Source organism: Apaloderma vittatum, unplaced genomic scaffold, assembly GCF_000703405.1.
Source record: "Apaloderma vittatum isolate BGI_N311 unplaced genomic scaffold, ASM70340v1 scaffold186, whole genome shotgun sequence".
NCBI classification, from domain to species: domain Eukaryota; kingdom Metazoa; phylum Chordata; class Aves; order Trogoniformes; family Trogonidae; genus Apaloderma; species Apaloderma vittatum.
Window position 1 is genome coordinate 1 of NW_009719747.1, and position 23903 is coordinate 23903.

The 23903-nt window shown below is 37.4% G+C and overlaps 1 protein-coding gene across 1 annotated transcript; it reads left to right on the forward strand.

Annotated features, from left to right (window-relative positions):
• Positions 1 to 86: 86 nt before the first annotated feature.
• Positions 87 to 19162, forward strand: LOC104269450 (ubiquitin carboxyl-terminal hydrolase isozyme L3-like; the record flags this gene model as incomplete). The annotated part of the gene is made up of 6 exons (XM_009870736.1): positions 87 to 92; positions 12080 to 12208; positions 15394 to 15550; positions 15938 to 16023; positions 17084 to 17172; positions 19075 to 19162. Coding segments are annotated over exons 2-6 (495 nt in total), but the record flags the coding sequence as incomplete, so codon positions are not given.
• Positions 19163 to 23903: the final 4741 nt, after the last annotated feature.

The window sequence follows — 23903 nt, forward strand, 5'->3', positions numbered from 1 at the left end:
GGCAGGGTGCGGGGTGGAGGTCTTTGGCCGAGGATCCAGCCAGGGTCTTAACTCCCCTCTGTTTTCTGCTTTCTTTTCAGGTCACGAATCAGGTAAGCAGCTTTTATTTGAGGTAACGTTTAGTCTCTCTGCAGCCTCAGGCCCGCCTCCTTTCATTTTTTCGTGTAATAGAAGCTCCTGCTTCTCCAATGAGAGTAATGTCTTCCCCCCACATGGGTGTGTGTGTGCTCGGTCTTCAGATATTGACCAACCTCCTCGGAAAACATGGTGCCGTGTAAAGGTACTATATGAAAGGAAAAAAAAACCCACAGTAGAGGAAAAGAGGATAGATATGGTCTGGCTCTTAATGTAATATAATCTCTGATGTGTTTCAAGGTGTGTTTTAATTCATTAGTTAATGGTTAAAACATTATTGTATAGAGCAGGTGTTAGGAAGATGGGGCCAGTCTCTTCTTGGCGGTGTCTGGTGACAGACAAGAGGCAGTGGTTGCAACTTGCAAAACAGGAGGTTCAACCTAAGCATAAGGAAATATATTTTTACTGTAAGGGTAAGGGAGCACTGGAACAGGCTGCCTAGAGAGAGATTGTTGAGTCTCCACCTCTGGAGATATTCAGAACGTGTCAGGACGTGTTCCTGTGTGATTGCTGTAGCTGATCCTGCTCTGGCAGTGGAGTTGGATTAGGTGATCTTCAGAGGTCTTTTCCAACCCTGACGGTGATTCTGTAATTTATATATAATATGTAGTGATTCTGGATCTGTACGTACATGATGGCTTTGTGCACTTCTGTGAATCTACTTACACTACTGTGCAGCAGTCTCTTATTTGGCTGACTGTAAGAAATAATGTCATTTTATCATATTTGTACTTTCCTGCTTATGACAATATTTGCACGATTTGTTTTTGATGGTTTTGTTAGTGTAGTAGAATACATGCTAGAGAAAGGGAGCTTGTACTAGTCCACAAAACAATGCAAGTGCTAGATAAGCTCTAGCTGAAAGGAAATCAGTGTTAGATAAGCTCTAGCTGAAAGGAAATCGCACATGCTCCAACCCAACATCACGTTTTCACTGATAGTTTTGAGTAACTTTAATAAGCATTAGATGTCAGATGTTCATCTCAGCCAGGCTATTGATAATGTTAAGAGTGATGTTCAAATCAAAAGACTCTGAAGCTTCCATCAGTGAGATGACATTCTTAAAACTACATTGTTGCAATATTTCTGCAATAATAAATCTCTATGTGTGCAGAATGTTTTGTCGTTGTTGTTGCAGTAATATACGAAGCAGGCCTGCAGAAGAATGAAGGGTTATTTGATGCTGGGTCACTTCATATTTGCCTTTATAGTTTCCTCGGACAAATAATTTTACAATTCTTATAGTATTGCTGCAGTGGAGCAATTTGAGAAATTTTTAATCCCAGTCCTGAGTTAAAATTAACAACATTTCCTGAAAGCTTTTCTTGAATGTGTGCTATTATTTCCTTGTGCTTTAGATTTGTTTACTTTTTAGTTTTGAAATACAGAAACTAAATTCCAGTAAGCAAGAAAATAAGCATGAATAAATGACTAGTAGAAATTCCAATTCTCTAGCTTCTCATTTTCCAGATGTTGAGATGAGCTCATCATAATACAAATAAAGCCCTATCAGCTGTAAAGTAGAAATTGAGGAGGGAAAAACTGGTGACTTTTTAATCTGAATTATCTCATATCATTACATGTGTATGTTATATGGAGAAAATCCTAGAAGAACATTAACTGAGTGGTGGTATATTGAAAAAAAGTATTGAATATGAATACACCTTGCATTATTAGTCATTGTTCTTTTAATCTCATCAGTATGGTGTAAACTGTAACTACAGGGCTGTTAAGCAGGATATGAGTAACTTGTGACTATATTTAAAGCAACAATTATAGTAATTTTAGATTCAAATGAAGTTGTGAATGCATGTAAAAAATTCATATAGAGTTAATTGCAAGGACCTTTTTGTGGTACTCTGTACTGTGTTCTGTAAAATGTTCTAGAATTCTTCAGAATTAAAAAAATACTGTTGGGCCCCTAATAGCTGTAGTACATGGGTCTAGCAGTAGTTTAATACATGTATCTCTTTACACAGACATCTAGCCATGTGGTGGGGTTTTTCTTCCTATTTTTTAAAAAAATGTGTTTTATATGTTTTACTTAAGTGTTAGACTATGCTTGGAACATACTACTTCTGTTAGTGTTGATGTTATTGCTACATGCAGAAATGAACTCTCAAACCCCCGCAAAATTCCAGTCACCTCTAAAATGCGTGGATTCTTAAGTATTATAGTCAAGTAACTAGAAAGAGAATATACTAAAAGCGGATTAATTTGCTTTTAATATCTTCTTACTGTACTGTGTGTCCTCTAGGTTCAAAACGTAATTTGTAAATTTGACACTCTTGCAACCTTTTTGGTAGAAATTCAGACAATGGAGAAGAGCTGGTATTTCTCAGTTATAGGGTGTATAAAAGCTTTCTAAAATATCTTGAAAGTTTTTTTCTCTCTGAAAGCATTCATGTTATACTCTAAGTCTAGGAATTTTTAAATCCTTAGTGCATATAGGACCTCCCCTTGTGCATATGTGTTAGAATTAATTAAGGTTCTGGAAACTGGCTGGTGAGATAAACAGGAGTACTCTTTCTTAGCTTTAAAGATTTCCAATGGTCGTGACTCATTCAGAATACCACAGTCATGTATCTGTGGTCGTTTTTTTATTTATTTATTTTTTTAGGAGACAAGTCAGCATCATTAAATATACCATACAGTGCTACTTTAATTGTAACAATACTTTTTTTTTTGCCCCCCCGCCTCTGCAGTCTGATAGAATGAATTGTTAGTCCACCTCTGACACAGAAAGAGTTGATGATTCTGCATTTACAAAGCTCCACTTTGTGCACAGTGGTGACAGGGAATGGATTCTTCTCTGACCTTCAGCTGGGGGGCCCTGACATGGCCAGTGCTATCCTTCTTCCTGAATCTCACTTTCCCTGCTAATGTGAGAGAGAAAGCAAGAAAATGAGGTTTATCTGCCCGGTGTTCACTAGGTGATGTCAATTTCTTCTACCACCAAAAAGTCAGACTGCACACAGATATTTAGAGTGAAAAGATCAGACACAAGCTGATTATTCTTCGTCATGATGTTGCTGCAGTCTGGCTTGCAACCCACGACTGATTCCCTAGCAAGCATAGATAAACAAAAATAATACTGGTGGATATCTTTCTCAATCTCCCACCTTTCTTCATTCCCTTTTACCTTTCTTTGTCTCACGTATCCTAAGAAATATCCGTACTTCCTAGAAAAGGTACTCTGTCAGCTCAAGCATTTGTTACATCCAAATAAGAATAGAGCTCAAGCACTGGCTTTAGGTGATTCAGAGTTAAACTACTGTGCTTGGGTTTCTCTTGCCACATAGGGCTTGCTTTCTGGTTGTTAGTTACCTTCCAACATTATTGTCAGGCCTTTGATCCTACTTTTTTTTCTTTAAAAAAAAAAAAAATCTGTTAAGGCACTGAGAGTTGACTACATAAAGAAGTTAATTTTAGTCCATGGACACCCTTGACAGCTGTAACTTTAAAGTACAGGGGCAATAAAGATCACCAGACATAGACCAAATGGCAGAAACTGAATACAGTCAGTCTTCACCCAATTACAGAACACATTTCCTAAGGGTGTCAGGCAAATACAGACATGAATTAAGTACCTTGAGGAAAAAAACTTGACTCTTCCTAAAAGGTCTTTCCGTTTTATGTGCGCTGCAGTGCTATCACCCAAGCTTTGCCAAAAGAAAGCCCTATTGATAAAGTCATCAAAAATGCGGTGGCCACAATTCTTGAAGTTTGTTTGGTGATAGTAGTTGCAGATGAGCTACTGTGTTGGAATGAAATGGTGTGGGATGTGAAGAAACAAGAGATGTCCTTCTGAAAATTCGTAGCAGAGTGGAAACAGTGTTTACACAGGAGGAAAACTGCCTGTTATTATGAGTCTAGCCTCAAGAAAGTGGAAGACCAGGGCACAGTTTGTGTCTCTCTAAAGAGAGCAGCCCCAAAGGCTCTGTGTAAGGCAAGCAAAGGAGAAGTGTTGTGTCTGTGGCACGGCTTAGCACAGGGACAAATATGAAGGGGTTGTCGGCATCCTCTGTGATCTCTTGTTGTGCAGCTTCTGCTAGTTTAAAATATCTCAGTCTATATAGACCTCTTATTGAATCATAGAACAGTTTTGGCTGGAAGAGACCTTAAAGATCATTGAGTCCAACCTTTTCCTAGCCCGATCAACACCACTAAAACATGTACTTCAAGGCAGCATCTACCCTTCTCTTAAACACCTCCAGGGATGGTGACTCAACTACCACCTCCCTTGGCAGGCTGTTCCAGTGCCTGGCAACCCTCTCAGTAAAGAAGTTCTTCGTAATATCCACGTTGAACCTCTGAGGTTAAATAGATAATATGTTGTAAAGGGGAAATTGGAACTTCATCTGGGGTTTAGAGCATTGTGTGAATAGTTGAAAGATTTACTTAGATTGGTCTTTCTACGTTTCTCAGTAATTGAAAGCTAAGACAACCATGTATTTCATTCATCTATTTGTACTTACCTCTTCTGGCCTTTGAGTATTTTTTCTGCTCCGCTTCTTAAAATTGTGACAAGGAAACCCTTAGTGCTTGGAATGCTGGTTTAAGTGATTGAGGTGCTACAGAGTGGAAAAGGAGTGATAGTGATTCATGTGACAGGTTATCTTGTTGCGCTGCTCTCTGCACTGTCCCTTATGAGTAATTGTTTAGCTCCTAGAAACAGATCTCTGAGTGTAGATTTTTCTCACAGCATAACATCGTGCCCTATTTTGAACCGGAGGCGGGGTAGCTGCACATCTGGACTCTGGAGCATTCTACAGCTCTTGCTCACTGAGGTGGTTTCGAAAGGAGCCTGGGTCAGCCAATTAGCACGGCTTTCCGCATGATTTGCGTTGCTGCCTCTGTGATATCCTGGTTCGATATACATGGCAGTGCCTGGGCATACTAAATATTCAAGTTTTGGAACTGTTTGATGGGTATGTTAAAAATATACAAATTGTGAAGATCAAGAGAACTGTTAAGTCAGTGCTGCTCTTCTAGGCATCTTGAAGAAACTAACCTAGTTGGAAGGATAAGTATTTTGTGGGTGTAAGATTTCTCACGTTTTTGATGAAAGTGTTCTCTCCTTTTTTTTTTTTTTCCTCCCCTCCTCCATTGCAAATTTTGAAAAAACTAATTAAAAAAATTGTGGTAATAAATGGTCTTTATTCCTTGAACTTTATTATGAGGTCCTGAAATACAGCATTTTAGGATATTTAAGAATTGGTAGTAAATCTGGAATTTCCCAAGTGAGTGTATTAGAATGGAACATCTCTTGTTTGAGCAAGACCATGCTGTGGTTGGTGCCAAAGAATAAGGCACGTAGTGTAAGTTATAGCTGTATATTTGCTTCTAGTATGCCTTTTGACCTCCTGTATAGAATTAAAGTTTATACAACTACTGCCATCTTGTCACATCAGTCATTTTGATTAATGATGTGAAAGACGCCTTCTCTAAAATGTATTTTAAAATGATCCCTTCCCTTTCGTTCTATAAATGTCATAAGGAAAAAATTAAGAAATATATTCTTATAATGCCCAAACAATAAAATGTTGTTTAGGTGGTTCCCTTATTTCTGTAAAGAAATTTCATTTCTGAAACAAATGGTTTTTTGTAAAGTAGCTCTGGAAATGATGTATGAAGAATTGAAAGCAAAATACTGTGCATTTATATTTTTAATGATTAGTTTAATGAGAATTGAATACTTAAAGGGCTGGATACAACCATCTGTTTGTGGAGTTATATAAATCATAATGTAAGTGTTTTTCCGTTGATTTTTTTTTTCTCGTTAATGGCAATTCCATCAGATATATTTTAGGCAGTGCCTTACTACTTTCTAGGGAAAAAAAATAGCTTCAATTTAACAAAGTGCCAGAAATTCTTATGCCTTAATGAAAAAGTTCTGAAATAATGACTGCGTTCATTGGTAGCCCTTCCAGTTTCCTAAAGCCGTGGGCATATTTTGGTTTTGCAGAAGAAAGTCATAACTATTCTCTTTTTTTTTGTTGTGATACAGTGATCCTTTAGTCCACTGAGCAGAAGTACAATCAAATGTAGACTCTGTTGGTGTCTTGGTTTGCTTTTGCATTTAGAAGAGGATTACAGCAGTTGGTTCTTCCCACAAAAGCTCTTTGACTTTTGCATCTCCATGTCTGGAAATGTTTGTGCATTTTGCCAGTTCTACGTTTTCATGGTTCCAACCCAGCCGAGTATGTCTTAGTATTTGGAATGTGAAATATCTTCAAATGCTGTACAGCTTTAATTTCACCTGAATTTCAAAGTCAATTTCCTTTCAGTGTTTGTCTTCACTTTGGTTTTACATGCAAGTGACAAAGTGGAAAACAGCATAGCTGCTTTGGACAATATTTAAATTTGCATAAGCTACTTCAGAAGTTTCCCATTAAAATAAATTGTGCCCTTGCTTTTTCTTAGCATACTTACCCTTTCCCCATCTACATCAACCCCATAAATCAAATCTGCAAACTGGCTGTGTAACTGTTGGCAGAAGTACTATTTTATACTGCTTAAATCAAGTTGCCCGGATCAAGATGTAGCTAGGTTGCTTTTGTCTACTGGATTTCCGTTCTACTTTTGAAGGTCTTTAAAAATAAATAAACAAACATTAAGGTGTGTTGGGTTCTTTCTTTTTTTTTTTTAAAATTAAATACATATTGTGAACCTTAAAGGAAGCCAGTGTGCCTCAGAGCAAAATCATATATTGAAAATAACTGCTTTGTGCTTCTTTCAGTCAGTAGGTTAAAGTAGCGGTACCAACAAAGAAAAGCAGCATAGGTTATACCACATAGGTAATGCATATAAATGTGCTTATTGTAATGTTTTTGCTATTAACTAATGTTTAGACACACAGATTTACAGTTTGTGGTGATTCAGAAGAGAATCAGGCTGGAAGGGGCTTCTAGAGTTCTGTAGCCCAACCATGTTCAGTTCAAAATGCGTTTCTCGGGAACCTGTCAAGGTCTGTATACCTCAAAGAGTGGAGACTCCTCAGCCTCCTGGGCAGCCTGTGCTAATGTTTGACCATGATAATTATTTTTTAAATTCATTTTGAAATGCTTTCTGTATCAAGTTCAAAGTTCCTGTGTTCCGACATGTGTCTATTGTTTCTCATTGTTCTTATGTGCACTTACGTGTTCTTATGTGCTGAGTCTGTCTCCATCTGCTCTGCACTCTCCCTTAGCTAGTTGAAAACAGGAATAATCAGGTGGGAAGGAAGGGTCTTCTTGAATACTGGGGAAAAAAAGGAGAAAATCATGAGAAGTGCAGATAAGGGGGGGTGAGGTGTGTGAAGTAATTTCAAAGGTGATTTTTTTGTCCAACAGTTAGCTGGACCAGTGAAAAATTAAGAAGTGTTTTTCAGGATAGTATTTTAATACAGCAGGAAATAGACAATTGAAAGTACAGCAATAATTGATAAAAATAAAGTTCTGAAACACTTAACATAGATACAGATGTGTGGTTGTTTTTGCTATTGCTATTTTTCTTTCTGAGCCCCTGTAAGACTTCTATAATATAGCCAAGTCAAGTATCTTTTTTTTCCCCTTTTCTAAGGCAAATGCTCTAAGACTTATGTTAAGAATAGTCAGCAGTGTGATAAGCAGTGACTGAAAAAGAGTACTAATACTCTCTTGTGCAGATCTAGAGAAATATAAAGCTGCTAAGTTACGTTAACCTGAGTATGTAGTATCATAATAAGCTAAGAGAAGGTAAACAGCTGAAAATGAGCGAGCCCTCAGACACAAAGTACCCTGACTGCCCCATTCAGTAGGTGCGTGTAGAATAAAATTGCTTGGGTATTCACTGAATAATGGGAATACAAAGCAGAAGAGGTCCCTCCCTGTGAATAACATTGTCTAAAAAACATACAGAACTGCCTGCTGTCCTAAAACAGGAAGGCTTTTGTCAGTGAGGAAAGAGTTGCTTCATCTCCTGGTGCATAATGTGGCTCCTTTTTGTACCAGTGTCTTTGTCTGGCCTAGGAGAGAGCTAGAAAAAGACTGAGGAGGGGAAAAAAAGAAGTTTAAATTAGTTATTATTAAGGTATTGAACTTACTTAACAACATTTAAGCTGTTGCTTGTGACATCTCTGTCCTGATCTTCCTGTGTCACACCTAATATGGGTTTTTGTCTCTCTGAAGAACTTCCCTTGGTTCCTAATAACTTGGTTTTATTCCTAAAAAATTTCTCCCTGACCTTGCTAACCACAGTCTTGCCATTCAGAACACAGTTGCAAAAGATTATTTATCCAGCTGGGTCATTGATTAATCAATTTTTTTTTTCCTTGCATCTTGCCACATTACAGATGAGGCCCATATATTTATTTTAAGGGTTCTTTCTATCCTGTCGTCTATTGTTCATCTGTTACCCATCTGTCAGTCTCTCTTACGCAGGGACTTAGAGTGCCATGCTGGTTTTTGTCATCTACTTACTGAATTTTTAGAAGTATCTCTCTCTTTTTGTTCCCCAGGCCTGAATGAAACCCTCCTGCCACATGGAGATGTCTTCTTTGCCTGTTTTGGGTCTCTCCTTGGTGTTTTGGTTGTGGTTTTTTTTATAATTCCACAATGAAGTTGTTAGGCTGTGTGTCCGTTAAGATCCCTGCCTGTCACACTAAGCCTGTGCTCCTGCTGTTCTCTGTAGTGCTGACCATTACTTCTAGTCATCACTCTCATACACAGAAACTTAGATAATTTCTTAGACTAAGTTTTCTAGGCAGTGTGGCAATGCCAGTAATGAAAGGCATCTTCCATCTGTGGAGCTTTAGTTATGTTGAATATTTCATTCATGAGTTTGAGTAGCTATTCTTGGGTTTAGGAAGCATTTTGTTCATTTGGGGTTTGTGCATTGTTGATTGTTGTTGTTTGTTTTGGTTTTTTGGATTTTTTTTTTCCCCAGTGATGTAGAGCAGGACAGGAGAACCTAAATCACTTATTTGTCCGGTAGCTTAACGTGATCCTTCTAGTGTTTCCTCTTCTTATTGTGGGTTCTTTTGCTTGGTGAGCTATATTTGTATTTTTGGTGGGTGGGGAGGGATTTGTACCCTTATTTAGTGTAATCCTGCAAAATAATAAATGATATTTTTTGAGTTGTGTTATCTTTCCTACAGTTCTGAATAATAGCCATAAAAACAATGGGAAGATTAGTCACCATCGTAATAAGAAAAAGCACTAGAAGTACAAGTAACATCTAAATTCACCCATGCATATACTCTCTTCCCCTTCAGATTTTTATTTTTTTTAATATTCACAAAGTGATAATTATCTTCACAACCTAGAGGGTTAGAATAAGAGTTTAAAATATACTGTCATCTGTTTCATAAGCTAGTAAATACTTAATACTTTTTCCCTTTTTCCCAGTTTCATTAAAAGATAATAATATGGACTTCTTCCCTAGTCTTGGCAAGACATGAAGGTGGTACAGAACCAAAAGAGCTTGGTGTATTACATAAGCAGCCCTCTGAGTGAATTTTCTTTTTGTACTTCAAAACTACCTTGTTTTTTAAACTAGTTAAAAAAAGTAGGTTCTGCAAAGCCTTAATTATAACTTGTGCTCAGTCTCACAAACCTCTGCATCAGGTAACAAAATTTCCTGGAGAGATTGATAAAGATGCTTTATTTCTCACCCTCATCTCCCTCTTCCTCTTTGAATTTATGGTAAATCCATGGTTTTCATTATTAGTAGGTGTAGTGTAAGAAAAAGAAAGAAAAGCGGGGAAAAATGTTCACATGGCCTTATGAAAAGAAAATTTCCATATTTTGCAGTGCACCCAGAATCGAATACTGTCAACTCTATAGGTTATTACTGTAGATACACAGAAAGCCATATTAATTTTTCCAAGGTACTCTTTAAATATTTGTCAAACTTAAATTATATTTACTTACCCTTGCTTTTGGTGTCATTTCTTGCGGTTTAAAAAGGACAGAGAATGATCCATTTAAAATGGTAAAGTATGGAGTTTGGTTGGTTTGGCTTTTTTTCCTCAAAGCACTGACTGCAGATTGCAGCTTTGTTATCTTAATAAACATAAAGGAATGGATATTTTTCTGTCATTTTGCCCCCTTGTAGAAGGTGTTTCTATGTATTACTGGCAAAAAGTCTTCCTTACTTATTTATAAATGCTTGTTGTCAATACATTCAGCCTCTGTAGAAACTGTCTCCTAAGTATGGCCAGTCAGCCCTTTGCCTCTGTCTCCTGAAAGACAACTGCCTTGCCCAGCACAGGTCGAAATTGCTGTTTGAAGGGATCTTTCATTAGATGAAGATGCATGTATTTCATTGTACATTCTTGTGGGTTTTTTTTTTATTTTACCAACACATTCATTTTTGGATCTTTTTTACGATTATATCTATGTAGGTATGAATATATTGGAACATGGCATGTTACTGAATTCTTGTGCGTGTGCATAAACCTGCTCACTAGGTGGATGATGGAAAGAAGACAGAGTCACCAGTGTGTTTAATTTTGTCTTACCTTACATGATTCTTAAGCGTATTTACTGCAAATGTAGCAATAAATAGGTTTCCTCAAATAATGTTGGGCAGGAAATATGATGAAGCTTTTAAAGTAATCTTTTCACTGTGAGGAAGATAATGGGCAAGTTACTCCGGTTTTCTTTAGTATCACTTTGGGGAACTGCAGAATTGAGTTTTGTTGAGAGCTGGCTAAAGAAATGCTTTCGGAGCTCATTGGTTTTCCAGTAGAGAGGGTAGAGGAGTATTACTTGTTGTTATGTTTCTTCAGGCGTTTATATTTGCAACTCTTTATGAGCAGACTTTCCTTATTTTAAGTGCAAGAGCCCCAGGTGACTGGATAAGATTTTCCTGTTGAATAGGGTTCTTCCAGCAGAGATGTAGTAAGATGCAAAATGTTAGCTTTTAGAAAAATGCACAAGGTTCCCACATCTTTAAATTATTTTCAAAAATGTATTTCTTTCTCCAGTAGAAGCAGTGTTTTAAAATGGGATTTGTGTATGCCAGTGTATAGTTAGCTTTTTTCCTGTAGTTCTGAATGGCCAGTGTGTGTATAGTAACACTGGTTTCTGAATTCAGTTAAGCTCTAGACTGATCACATAAATATTTTGAATTGGTTTAGTTAATGTATAGTTATTAATTCTTCAGATGTTTTTGAGGTACATAACTTGTCTGATTAAAACACAAGCTCTAAATTGTAGGCTAAGGTTGTCAAGGCCTGGTAGGTGCTACAGTATTTTTTTCCTTCTTAGGTAGCTTAATGTTAGGTAAAAGGTCCAAAATGACTTTTCGTATTACAACATTTAGCTATAGTATAGGATAGACGATCAGAAAGCCTTTGTCTTAAACACCATCCAGAAGTTCTAAAGAAGCAACTGAGAATTACGTGACGATTCATTATTATTTTCTGGCACTTAATCTTTGTCTACTTCAAAATATGTTGCTCTGTGGTAGCTTGAAAAGATTTTTTGTGTAAAAAAAACCACCTTAAAAAGCACACCTTATTAAAATATGTATCTTGTGTCTCTTTCTTCAAGATGCAATCAAAGATCACAATTTTTTTGAGTTGCTGAAACCCAGCAGCTCTGATATGAGCACGGTGTCAGGTATTCAGAAGTATTCACAAAGTCAAATAATATAACTTTATTCATGTGCTCTGACCCATGATTTCTAGTGAAAGTGTCTGAAATGCTTTACTGCTTTAGTAAATAGTGCTAGGGGTGTTTTCAGTTCCCTTTCATGAAGCTATCTAAAAAACTAAAACATGGAGATTTTGTGCATCTATGTTAGCACTGTGGTTTATTCAGTCTTATTTATTAAAATGGAAATCTCTTTTATTCTCCTTAAATTTTGGAAAGTATGGGTGGTTGCAATATATTTCACATTGTAAATAGTCTGTTACGTTTCTAAAAAGATATGAGCATATTTATTTAATGTTATTCTATTTTTTTTTCTTTTCCAGTTTCTCAAACAGTTAGGCATACATCCTGACTGGCAATTTGTAGATGTTTATGGTATGGAACCAGAACTGCTTAGCATGGTGCCGAGACCTGTCTGTGCAGTGCTACTACTCTTTCCAATAACAGAAAAGGTAAATGCTTATTTAAGAATCAGCTAATTGCTTTTGTTGTAAATTAAATGTGAATGAATGGTTTGAATCTTGTACTTTGATGTCATAGTAGAATCAAGATGAGACACAAACCTTAACTGAAGGACTTTTTTATTTAAAAACAACAACAAAATGCTTCTTTCAGAACCTTCTTTTCATTACCTTACACATGTATTTTCAATTTCTTCTCAAGTTGAGAAAAGCTAGTGTAGAAGCACAGAAATATGCCTTACATTTTCCTATTACAGGCAATGTAAGGCTAAAAAACACTTAAATATTGTTTTTAAGCAAGTTTTAAATATGCATTGTGAAATGGCTCAATTCTGCTACTTTTAGCTGAAAGCTACAATAGCATAAGCGAAATAGGAGGTAAGTTGTAGTGCTTCAAATGCAACTACATTTTTGAGTTTTCACACTGTTGTGCGAATCAAACTTCAATCCAATCTTGGTTCAGTCATCAGTACCAATATGGCTTTTGCTTCTTGGACACATGGGGCATATTTCTAGGATGAAAGAGGATTTCCTTCCCCTCTTCTTCCTCTGTGTTAGCTTTTTTAATAGTTGGTTTGGTTAAATTTTCCAAGTCTGCTCATTTTATGTCATTGCATGCTTGTCCACAGAGAAGACATCCATCTTGCATAACCCCTCTGAGTGTTGTGTAGGTTGAAATATGTGAGTCATATTGATCTTTCAGTTTATAGGAATCTTACATGGTTGCGATAAGGTCAGCCAAAAAATTTGAGGTGAATTTGCCCAAACTTCTTCCTTTTAATGTGTCTCTCAAAAAGAACATCTGTTTAAATATAGAGAAGGGTGATTAGGTCAGTCCTCTTACTCCTTAGGCCCTGTAAACCTTTGCATTCTCAGTTTCTCCAAAACAGCTATGCAGGCAGTCCTCTTCAGGCTCTTAGTTCAGTCACCTTGACAGTTTTGAATTTAAACAAACCCTTAACTGTCCTCACCTGTCTTCAGGAAATTTCCTTTCTGTCACCTCTGAGGTGTTGTTCTCTGTGTGCTGTGGTTTCTGTCTGCCCGCTTGAGCTCCGAGTCTGACCTCCTTCTGTGACTGTCGCTTTTCTTTTGCCTCTTGACCTGGGCAAACTTCTTTCCTTGGATCGCGATATGGGATTATCCCATGAGAAAGAGCAACCTTCCTCTTGTTGCAGAAGGTGTATCCAGTTTCACCCTGAAGAAGCACATGACAAACAGAATCAGAAAAAACAGCATATGCTCTGTTGCTTTGATCAATCAAATTTTACCACCAGCTAAATATTTGAGATTTTCTCCAGCACATTAATCCTTCAGAAATGTAAGGGACACAAATGTTTCTGTCAGCTGCTTAGCCTGAGCTGAATCTTTCATGTGAAGTTCCAATGTTCCGAAGCTTTTGTTGTTCAGTGTGAATTGTACAAGACTACTGAGTGGTATTTTGTATTTCTGGAGTACTTTCTGCTTCTTCAATTTCCCTTTCAATAAGGCCTGTTTTATTCTGCTCTTAATTTTTTATTTATTAATGTTTCTTGGCTGCGTCTGCCTTTATGAAAATATTCCTCTTTAATTTTGCTGCCTTCGTAAACACTTTTCTGTCATGTCTTTGTTCTTCTTCCTAGAAGTTCGTTTTGTTTGTTTCCTATATATAAATTTGCTTGAACATGTTTTCTTGTTAGCATGCAGAAAATCTTGAGGTTATAGTTTAGAAGTCAATGACTTTCTTAGTTTGCATTGTAGGTTCTAGAGAGAGTGAATACTGTGAGCTTTGGGCATTTTTGGGCATGGCCCTATGAATGCCTATTACGGGATAGCTCAGGTTAGGAGAGACCTCTTGAGGTGACCTGGTCTAACCCTTGCTCAGAATTGTATTTTCAGTATACTGAACATTTATATATTTATTTTTGCTATGCAGTTTGTTTGGCAGAGAATGAATGGCAGCTATATCGTTTACCTTCTGTAATCTGAATTTTTGTCCAATTGTGCTCAGTACAATTTTTTTTTTCTCAAATAAGGATATTTTTATTAACTTGTACATAAGTGGTGTCAAATTAAAATGCTTTCTAAATGCTCTTAGGCCATTCAGAACATTCAGACAAGCTGCAGTTGTGGAATCATGGAAAAGTTTCTTGTTACTGTTTGTCGCTGACAGAAATTTTTAATGGATATACAGGAAGAGTTCCTTGATAACATTCCACATTATTTTTGTTGTACTGGTGTAAAAAGCTTATCTGCTTGGGTTTTTTTTGTCTGCAGAAGCACACAGGAAAAGAGGCAAAAGAGGAAGAAGGAACAGTGGAACATTTGTGGATTTTTTCATTCTTTTTCTGTTTGAAATGAAAAAATGAAATGTAAAAATGGACTGCTTCATGCTGATTAAACACCTAAAGTATTACATTTGCATGATCATAGAACAGTTTCGGTTGGAAGAGACCTTCAAGATTGAGTCCAACCTTTGTCCTAGCCCTATCAACACCACTAAACCTTGTCCCTCAGCACAACATCGACCTGTCTCTTAAACACCTCCAGGGACGGTGACTCAACCCCCCCCCTGGGCAGCCTGTTCCAATGCCTGACAACCCTCTCAGTAAAGAAATTCTTCCTAAAATCCAACCTGAACCTCCCCTGGCACAACTTAAGGCCATTTCCCCTTGTCCCATCAGTTACTTCTAGGGAGAACAGACGAACCTCTGCCTCTCTACAACTTCAGGCAGTTGTAGAGAGCGATGAGGTCTCCCCTCAATCTCCTCTTCTCCAGGCTAAACAGCCCCAGATCACTCAGCCGTTCCTCATAGGACACATGCTCCAAATTCTTTACTAGCTTGGTAGTCTGCCTCTGTACCCTCTCCAGCACCTCACTTGGAGACCTATGTCTTTAGTAACTTTATGTGAGTTTAAAAAGAAATTTTGAAATTATGCTAGATAACACATATTTCAAAATGCTGTTTCAGGTATGACTGGTTTTTAGGCTAGTGACAAGGCATTGGGTTAAGAAACAATGCAGAGCTCTCTTCAGCTGAGTAAGTTTATTTATACGTGTTGAGCCACATGCGCTAAGCATTTTGAATTACAGACTGAGTTTTGTTTTTTGTTAATTTGCTACTTTTTAAAAAGTATTTTTACTTGAATAATGTCAACAATATATATTTGTAATATTTGTGAAAAATCTTTACTTCTAGTATGAAACCTTCAGAACAGAAGAAGAAGAGAGAATAAAAGCTAAGGGGCAAGATGTCAAATCATCAGTGTATTTCATGAAGCAGACCATTAACAATGCTTGCGGAACAATTGGACTAATTCATGCTATTGCAAACAACAGAGATAAAATGAATTTTGGTAAGTTTTCTTGATGGGCTGGTTGGTTTTGTTTTGGTTTTTTTTTGACTTTTCCCTTTTTTTCTTTAACCATGGGGAGGCATGGGGGGAAGGGATACATTTTGTACTATTTTCTCTGAATATGACCATTCATAAAGGATGATCTCTATTCAGAACATTTCTACCTATAATTATAAATAGCAGTATTTCATACTAATCCGTGAACTAAAGCACTCAAAACATTGCAAAGTGCATCAGGTAGCAATTCCTCTTTCAGTCAGCCTTCAGTGTCTTGAAGATGTGATATATCTTTAAATCTTTTGTTGGATAAAAGCATTCTGTAAGCTCTTAATGAAGTTTGAGTTAAAGTATGACTCTAATTATGTTTATTTTTTTTATTTTTTTAAGAAACTAATTCTTCACTGAAAAAATTCCTAGAAGATTCATTATCTATGACTCCTGAAGAGAGGGCCAAGTATCTAGAAACTTATGAAGTTAGTATCATGTTTACTTTTACTTGAAATGGTGTAAGAACTGCTTGCATGAGCAGGGAAACATTTGAGCAATTTGATTTTAGATGTGAGATTGTGATCAGACAGTTGCCACAAAGATAATCCTGCTTTGGTAGTTTAAAGTATTCCTGCCTGCCCACAGCTCAGTCAGCAGAATGGATTTCGTCAGCGTTCCTCATCCGTATTAATTCACTGGCTTAGTTTAAAATGACTTTAAAATGGATGAGAAATGTGTGCATCATCTTCTTGGTGGGTTCAGGATGCAGTTTAATGGTCAATTTCAACTCATCTGAGGCTATTGCTGAAAGATGGTCCTTCTGCTGCCTCCTTTCATGTGTGCATTTCAGTCATCTCTCCTTGGCTTTAGCAGTTTGGGGCACACAAAGAGCTGATTTGACTGAAATATTATAATCTGCTTCCCCCACCACCCCAAACAATTAGATGAGCTGTCTGATAGTGTGGTAAGCCAGACGCTGGTGCTGTCAGAAAGGATGTAGCAGAAACATCTGACCAGTGGTGGAAGGGGAGAAGGGTAGTGTGGCTCCTGATGGTAATGATGATCCTCTTTCAGAATGAAAATAATGACAATTTCCAAGTCTTGAGATCAATTCACGCTTACTGTGAAGCCCCCAGGAATAAGGGTGTTAACACATGGCCGAGGGAAGTAGTAACAGACAGTAACAGCGAGGTTTGATGACATCTTCTGTGGAAATGTTAGACACAAGATGTTTCTTCAGAGCTTCTGTCTGAAGTATTTTGTCTGCTCAAGAAGTGATACATAACAAAAATGCTTACCCTTAGTGTCTTCTGTGTGTTTAAGTGCCATTACAAACTGTTATGTATTTGATTTGAATTAACTGTGATGAAGCTGAAATACTGGTCTTTTGGAAGTGGAGATTATTTATTTATTTGTTTGTTTGTTTATTACAAGCACTGACGGAAAATAGTTACATCTGTGGCATTTGATAAAGTGCGTACGGTGATTCTTAAAACACTCAAAGTCTCTCATCTAAAATCTGATTGAAATATGTTTTGGTTTTAGGCTATTCGTGTCACTCATGAATCCAGTGCCCATGAAGGTCAGACTGAGGTATTCAATTTTTTAAAAAATTTTTTTAATAACTACTTTGGGTTGAATATACTTGAAATGAAAACAAGGATATATTAAAGGTTTACCTTTATTGCTTCATTTACAGTATTGTGTCAGTAGTCAAAAATCAGGACACAAAATCAAGTAGTGTTGTTCGAGGGGGAAACCAAACCTGAGAAGTTTTGTTTGTTTGATTGATTTGTTTTTTAAGCTTTTATAGAACTGGACTGATCTTTTCAAGTGTCATTTCAGAGTAAAAGAGCCAATACTATTATTTTTAATGAAAGTTGAGGTTTTGATCTTGCAAATTTGTAGCTGATACTATGAGATCCATAGTCTTATGAGAGTCTGAAAAGCTTTTCTTCAGGAAAAGAAATAGTACAGTACTTGGTCTGCCACTGTACGTACTGTTTGTGTACAAATGCTAATTCAGATAAAATCTCACTAATACGTATATTTATAAGCTTTTATCTTCCAACAGATAGGGTGATATTAACAAAAAAAGAATGAACCCATCCTGAAAACCAACAGAAAACCTTAAAATAAACATAAAGTGAACATCCAACATTTTTCTGCTTTAGTCATGCTTAGCATGTTTTTCATTCTTCTGGTTCAGATTTCAGTATCTCTTCCACACACACAAAAAAAAAGTTTCTAGCACTGTTTTGTTTGACAAAGGAGGAACTCTGCTTTGTTTGGCTGTGACTCCAGTGGCTCATCAGCTTTCTTTTTTCTGAGGTACAGTAGGTAAGGTTTTCTTCCTTCTTATGGCTTGTACAGTGTCTTCTAAACAATGCAGGAGAAAGCAAAGCAGTCCTTTCTGCTCCACCTCACCCCACCATCTGAAAATTGAAATAATGAGAATTACTTTAACTATTTCTGTTACAGATACTCAACTTCCTTTCAAAACCCCACACCATTTGTTCTTCTTATCCTTTTCTATAATCAAGGTTCTACATTTCAGGAAGAAACATCAGAACAAATTAATACTTCTCTTTCTGAGTGAGAGACTCCAAAAGAATTGTGTCTCTTTACAATTGAGTCCTTTTCTAGATATTCTTGGCAAGCTCAGTAAGAGAGAGGCTATGGAGGTGATTTCTACAAGCTGATGAAGACTGGACCTTTACTTAAGATCCTTGTGAAAGAGAACTTCTTTAGTTGTTTTGATGTACCATGACATTCGTCCAGGAAGTGGTTTATCTGTGCGTTCTTCTAGCAGAAATCATGGAATGATTGGGAAAGAAAATGCAAGGGCTGTGTAGCTCCTGAGAGTCTTTGCAAAGATTCAGGAAGCATCTAAGTGACGGTGGAATCTCTTAATAAGGCACAGTTAACTTCTTGAACTTCCACAAATTAATTTGTTTCCTGATCAAGATAACCGCAGTACAAAAGATTAGCAGTTGTGTGGAAAGATGAAGATAATGAATAAAATAATAAAATTTTTCAAAATTATCTTAGCAACCTTGTCTAAACACAAATATTGAATAGGTAGCTTCCTTGCCAAATATTTATTATTCCATTTTGCATAACTGAATCTGGAAGTAATTCAATATGGATATTCCTTAGACAAGTAAAAGACCTTTTTCTGTCCTCCTGTTTCCAAAACTGAAATAGTACAATGACTGAATACGTGTCCTAGGCTCGTTTTCTCAGAGTAATTCTGATCATCAACCAAGGAGGGAAGAAATAAACAAGTTACCTTACCAGAACATCTGATTGCCTGAAGATCTTGTCCTACCTTTGTGTAGTGAAATCGGTGGGAAGGCCTCCCCTTTCATCTCTACAGGAGGAATTGCTTTACTTTAAAGGACCATTTTTAAGCAAAAAAAAAAAGTCTGAAATATGAATATGCTGAGAAGTGTGAGGGTTGGATTGAGTTTATCCCCTCATCTTTCTCCTTCCAATGGTACTTTTTAAATGCTGCTGTGTGCCTCTTCGTGTAGTGGTGGTGGCACTGAGGAGCAGCATGCCCTGGAAGATGCTGAAGATAGGATGTGCGGGTCATACAAGGATATTGACCTGTCCTGCAGGGTAAGTTGACGATCATTTCCAGCACCTTTGGAGTAAGAAGAGAATCCCATTCCTCCTGTGTAGCCATTACTGTTAGGATTACTTCCCTGAGAACTTAAACTGCCTTTCAGAGCACGGGAAAGAAACGTGTTTACCTTCCTATGACTTGGGGTTTTGTTCTCGCCCTGCCCACCCACCCTTGCCCCCCTGCTGCCCTGAACAGCAAGGCCATTTTGCATAGAAAATTTTCCTTTGAAGAAAGTGGCTCGTACAAGTTACTTAATGATAGTAAGTGTTGTAGCTCTGCAAGGAAAAAAGTCCTTTCCAGGCCTCCTACAGAACTAAACATGAAGAAAATGTGCAGGCCTGCTCTTTTAGAGTGATTAACTTGGCTTGTGTGCTTCCTAAGAATAGCCTGCTGCGTGGGTAGTTCAGTCCCTTAGGTAGGTATTGCATTCTGGTGTCCACTCACGTTCTTCTGAAAATGTTGCTTAAGATTAAACAGAGTGACTTCCAAGTGGGATGTATGGCAGCTGGCCTTGCTGATTTAGTTAGGAAACTATGTAACTTGAGAGCATCTCAAGATGCTATTCTTCTCCCTCCCCCATGAAAGACACACCACCACACCATAGATAAGTATTATGGGATAAAAGTAAAATTTTCTGGAATCTTGAGATGTGGAAGGTTTAAAAATAGCAAAGGATACAGAGAGATTCTCTTCTAAAAAATATTTTTTTTTCTTTTTCTGGGCCTTGATTTCTCAGATCTTTGAAGATTCAGCCTTTAGTAATTCCAAGTAAAGGCTTTATTTGTTGGTCATTCCCTGGCAGTCTTGCTAAGCCATCTCAGTGGCTATCTACCTGGTTTTTACAATATGCAAGTGGATTTTCTGCTTTCATTTGTGTTTTGTGTATGTGGATATTTCAACCATCAAAATAAAGCAAGCCTATCTAGAAGTAAGAGGTTAGCAGCAATACAGTAAAGTGATGCTGTCTTACTAGTGTCTGTGTATTTCATCTACTCATCTTGCCCAGTGCATAGGATTTGCTTCTGCTTTAGAATTCTAATCTGTAATCTGATTTTTTTAATTATTTTAATTTCTTACTTTTTAAAGAAAAGTTGTATCGGAAAAAACTGAAAAGGTATCTGACAAGGTATTACTTGTATAACTTTAATACTATAGAATCATTCAGGTTGGAAAAGCCCCTTGGGATCATTGAGTCCAGCAATTAACCCTACTCTACAAAGCTCACCCCTGAACCGTATCCCCCAGCACCACATCTAAACGACCTTTAAACACATCCAGGGATGGTGACTCAACCACCTCCCTGGGCAGCCCATTCCAATGTCTGACCACTCTTTCTGTGAAAAAAAATTTTTCTCTTGTCCAGTCTAAACCTACCCTGTTGCAGTTTGAAGCCATTAGTGGACTGTTAGGTTCTGCATTCCAGTTAGTGATTACTCAGAGAGAGGGCTTACAGTGGTCACTTTCCTTCTGAGATTTATCATTAATGTGTTGCCTGATCTAGTTGAGAGGCATCCCTGCCCCTTGCATTTAGAACTTTACAGGCGATCTATAGATTGAATCAGGACAGAATATTTTGAGGAGGTTTCTTGTATTAAAATATCTGAGAATTTGAATGAAATCGACTGAGTTTTTGTTAAACTGCTTAAACATTTTCTTAAAAATAGAGAGTTTCTTTTGTTCTTGTGAAGAGATTACATCTGAAGAAGAGATAAGCATTTTTCATTTTGTTAGTTCATTTCAGGTTTGCAAAGTGGAAGGAATGTAAATTTGGGCTTATCATTCAGGCCATGTTTTGAAGCAGGTTTGATTCAAGTTCTGTGTTAAAGCTCCTGGATTCTGTGGCTCCATGGCTCACTTTTTGCTACAGTAAAGCAAATAAATAGATAAAGCAATCATGTGGGTACTTCTGTATGTGAAAACTGTAGGTCTGTTTAAAATTACTTTAGTGCCAATCAGTAAAATCTGGCAATAATTCCATGGGAGAAGTGTGGTAATGGTTTCAGGGGTTTCAAGGGTGGTTTGATTCTGGTCCCGTGTGAGGGACATGTAACAGTCTTTCTCTTAAACTTTATTCTGCTGAGGCTTACACTTTCTCAAGTGACAGGTATTTCATATCCAAAGCTGCCAAAAAAAAAAAAGGATCTAGGTCTTTACGATAAAGCTTACTCTCCTTTCTGTGTGATAGCTCCTGAAAGGCAGCTCTTGCAGCTCTTACTGAGACTAGAATAGCTGCCAGCTAGTCGAGATCCTCTATTCTTTCATGAGTCTTCTGCTGAGCATATACTTTTGTTTGTAACATGTAGAATGTCTGAAGATGTGGAAAATACTACCTGCTTCTTTCCAGAACTGGACATGCTTTTAGAGCTGGTCTTTATATTGTTGCTTTATACTGGGTAGTGTCTGAGTTTTTCTGTTTGTTTTGTGGTATTGTGGGTGTTTTTGTTGTGTTTTGTTTTGATTTTTCTCTGCATCCTTCAGCAACTCCTGAACTGCTGAAACCTTTTACTACCACATACCTTAACATTTCTGATACCCTCCTAGAAAAATTGCAGCTCCCAAAACCTCCCAATCCTTTGAATATATGAAAAAGATAATACAGTTTGTGGATGCTAGAGCATCTGCGTTAGCTGTCTAATCTACAGCAAAAACTGGAGGAAGAAAAGTAGTAATTAATAGCACTGATCCTTGTTAGGTCGATATCCACCTTTTTCCATATTACTATGTTGGGCTATTTTCTTTCAAAACAATCATAGTAACTGTTTTCAAGTTTTGGGTAAGAAAATCTGAGGGGAGAATTTTTTTGAAAACAGGAAAACCTGTCATTACATGAGAGAGACTTCTACATCTGGAGTCATTGGATATGGGGAAGAAACTTATTTTGTGTCCTACCTACTCTTTTTCAGTAATAATAAAAGGGGTTTGCATAGTTTTCTGGAAAAAAAAAATGGAAAGGAGGAGAATGTTTAAGTTTAGATTGGATATTCGGAGGAAGTTCTTTACTGAACGAGTGGTGAGGCACTGGAACAGACTGCCCAGGGCGGTGGTGGAGTCACCAACCCTGGAGGTGTTTAAAAAAAAAGTAGATCTAGCACTTGAGGCTGTGGTGTAGTGGTTAGGTATGCTGGGATGAAGGTTGGACTAGATGATCTTCAGAGGTCCCTTCCAACCCCGAACATTCTGTGATTCTGTGATTCTGTAATGCACAATTGTAGAAATAAACCAGTAGAAATTGTTCAAATAAATGAAATGATGATATACTATTGCATAATGTTAGAGATTGGAAGGGACCTCGAAAGATTATCTAGTCCAACCCCACAATGGTAGCCTGAGGGAAGTTATTTCAGGTAGAAAATATTATCTGTTCTGATGCTTGAAATAAATGACCTGTTTTAATGTGTGAATATAATATAACATGAATAACAAGCTATTTTTTTTCTGCTCTCATATTACCGACATCCATTGTCACTGCTTTGCAACTGTGCTTTGATACAGCTCAATTCTACAGTAAGGAATACCAAGCTATACTCCGTCACGTACTTTTTCAAAGATTAATTGGCCTTTATGCTTCGATACACCTCAATTCTACAGTAAGGAATATCAAGCTATACTCCATCACGTACTTTTTCAAAGATTAATTGGCCTTTAGTCAAGGAATTAGATCTAGAAAACAACTTGTATTCAAGTTCTGCATTTCTAAAGGCTTTGACATGCTTAAAATCCCATTCTGGTGATAAGACCTGATGTTTTAGTCGGCTCTGTGTGTGTTTGTGGCTGTTGAAATAACTCTGCGTTGTCAGATGACCTCCAGTGTCTACTGTCTTCCATCAGCTTCCCCAACAGCTTCCTGAAGCGACTCGCCCCACAGCCTCATCCGAGCTCATGCTGGCTCGGGGGTGTGCAGATCACACTCCTGGGAGGAGAGAAGGCTTTGGCAGACTAGATTTAAATTAGCTTCTGCCACTGTGGACAGCAAATACTCAAATAGTTGTGGTGTTAAGTAATTGACAGGCTGTGAAACACCAAGGTCTAAGTAAGTGCTGGGACACGGCTTTCCGAATCGCTTTTTGTTACAAGATCAAATGATAAAGTGAACCTTTTGTGTCTTGCGGTACTCGCAGCATATGGAACCACTTCGGTGCTTGAGGCTGGAACATTTTTTGACAGGGGGGTTTTAGCATGGTTTGTGCATTACTGCTCAGCAGAACGTGATTTGTTGTCCTTGGGAAATTTGCTTCTTTATGTGTTGCCACAGCATAGCTCAAAATAATGATTCAATCAAGCAAATAAATACAAGTGAAATGGCCCCTTGAAATACCTCTATTAGAGAGTGATAAAAGTTTTCACTATGTTCATGGTGTAAATTTTTAGGAGAAAATAAAGAGCATCCAAATTTCTGGTTTTTCTTTCCCCTTCCTTAGAGGCTGTTGAGAATGTCTGACTATGTGAAGGTTAACTTCAAGTGTTTTGGTTACTAGTTATTATGGAAGTGAAAAGAAAACAGAACTGGAATGTAAGATACATCAACTATTTTGGGGAGCACAGAAAATACTTTCTTTGGTTCTGTAATTCCTTGTGTTTGCTTTGGATTTGGGGTTTTTTTTGGTTTTTGTTTGTGGGGTTTTTTTTTACTACAGTTCGAATATTTATTTACCAGCTGACAGCTTTGGCTGCTAGAACTGTATGTTCAGATACAGGCTCAGACTTGAGCAGACTGATGTGCTGCATCTGAGCTGC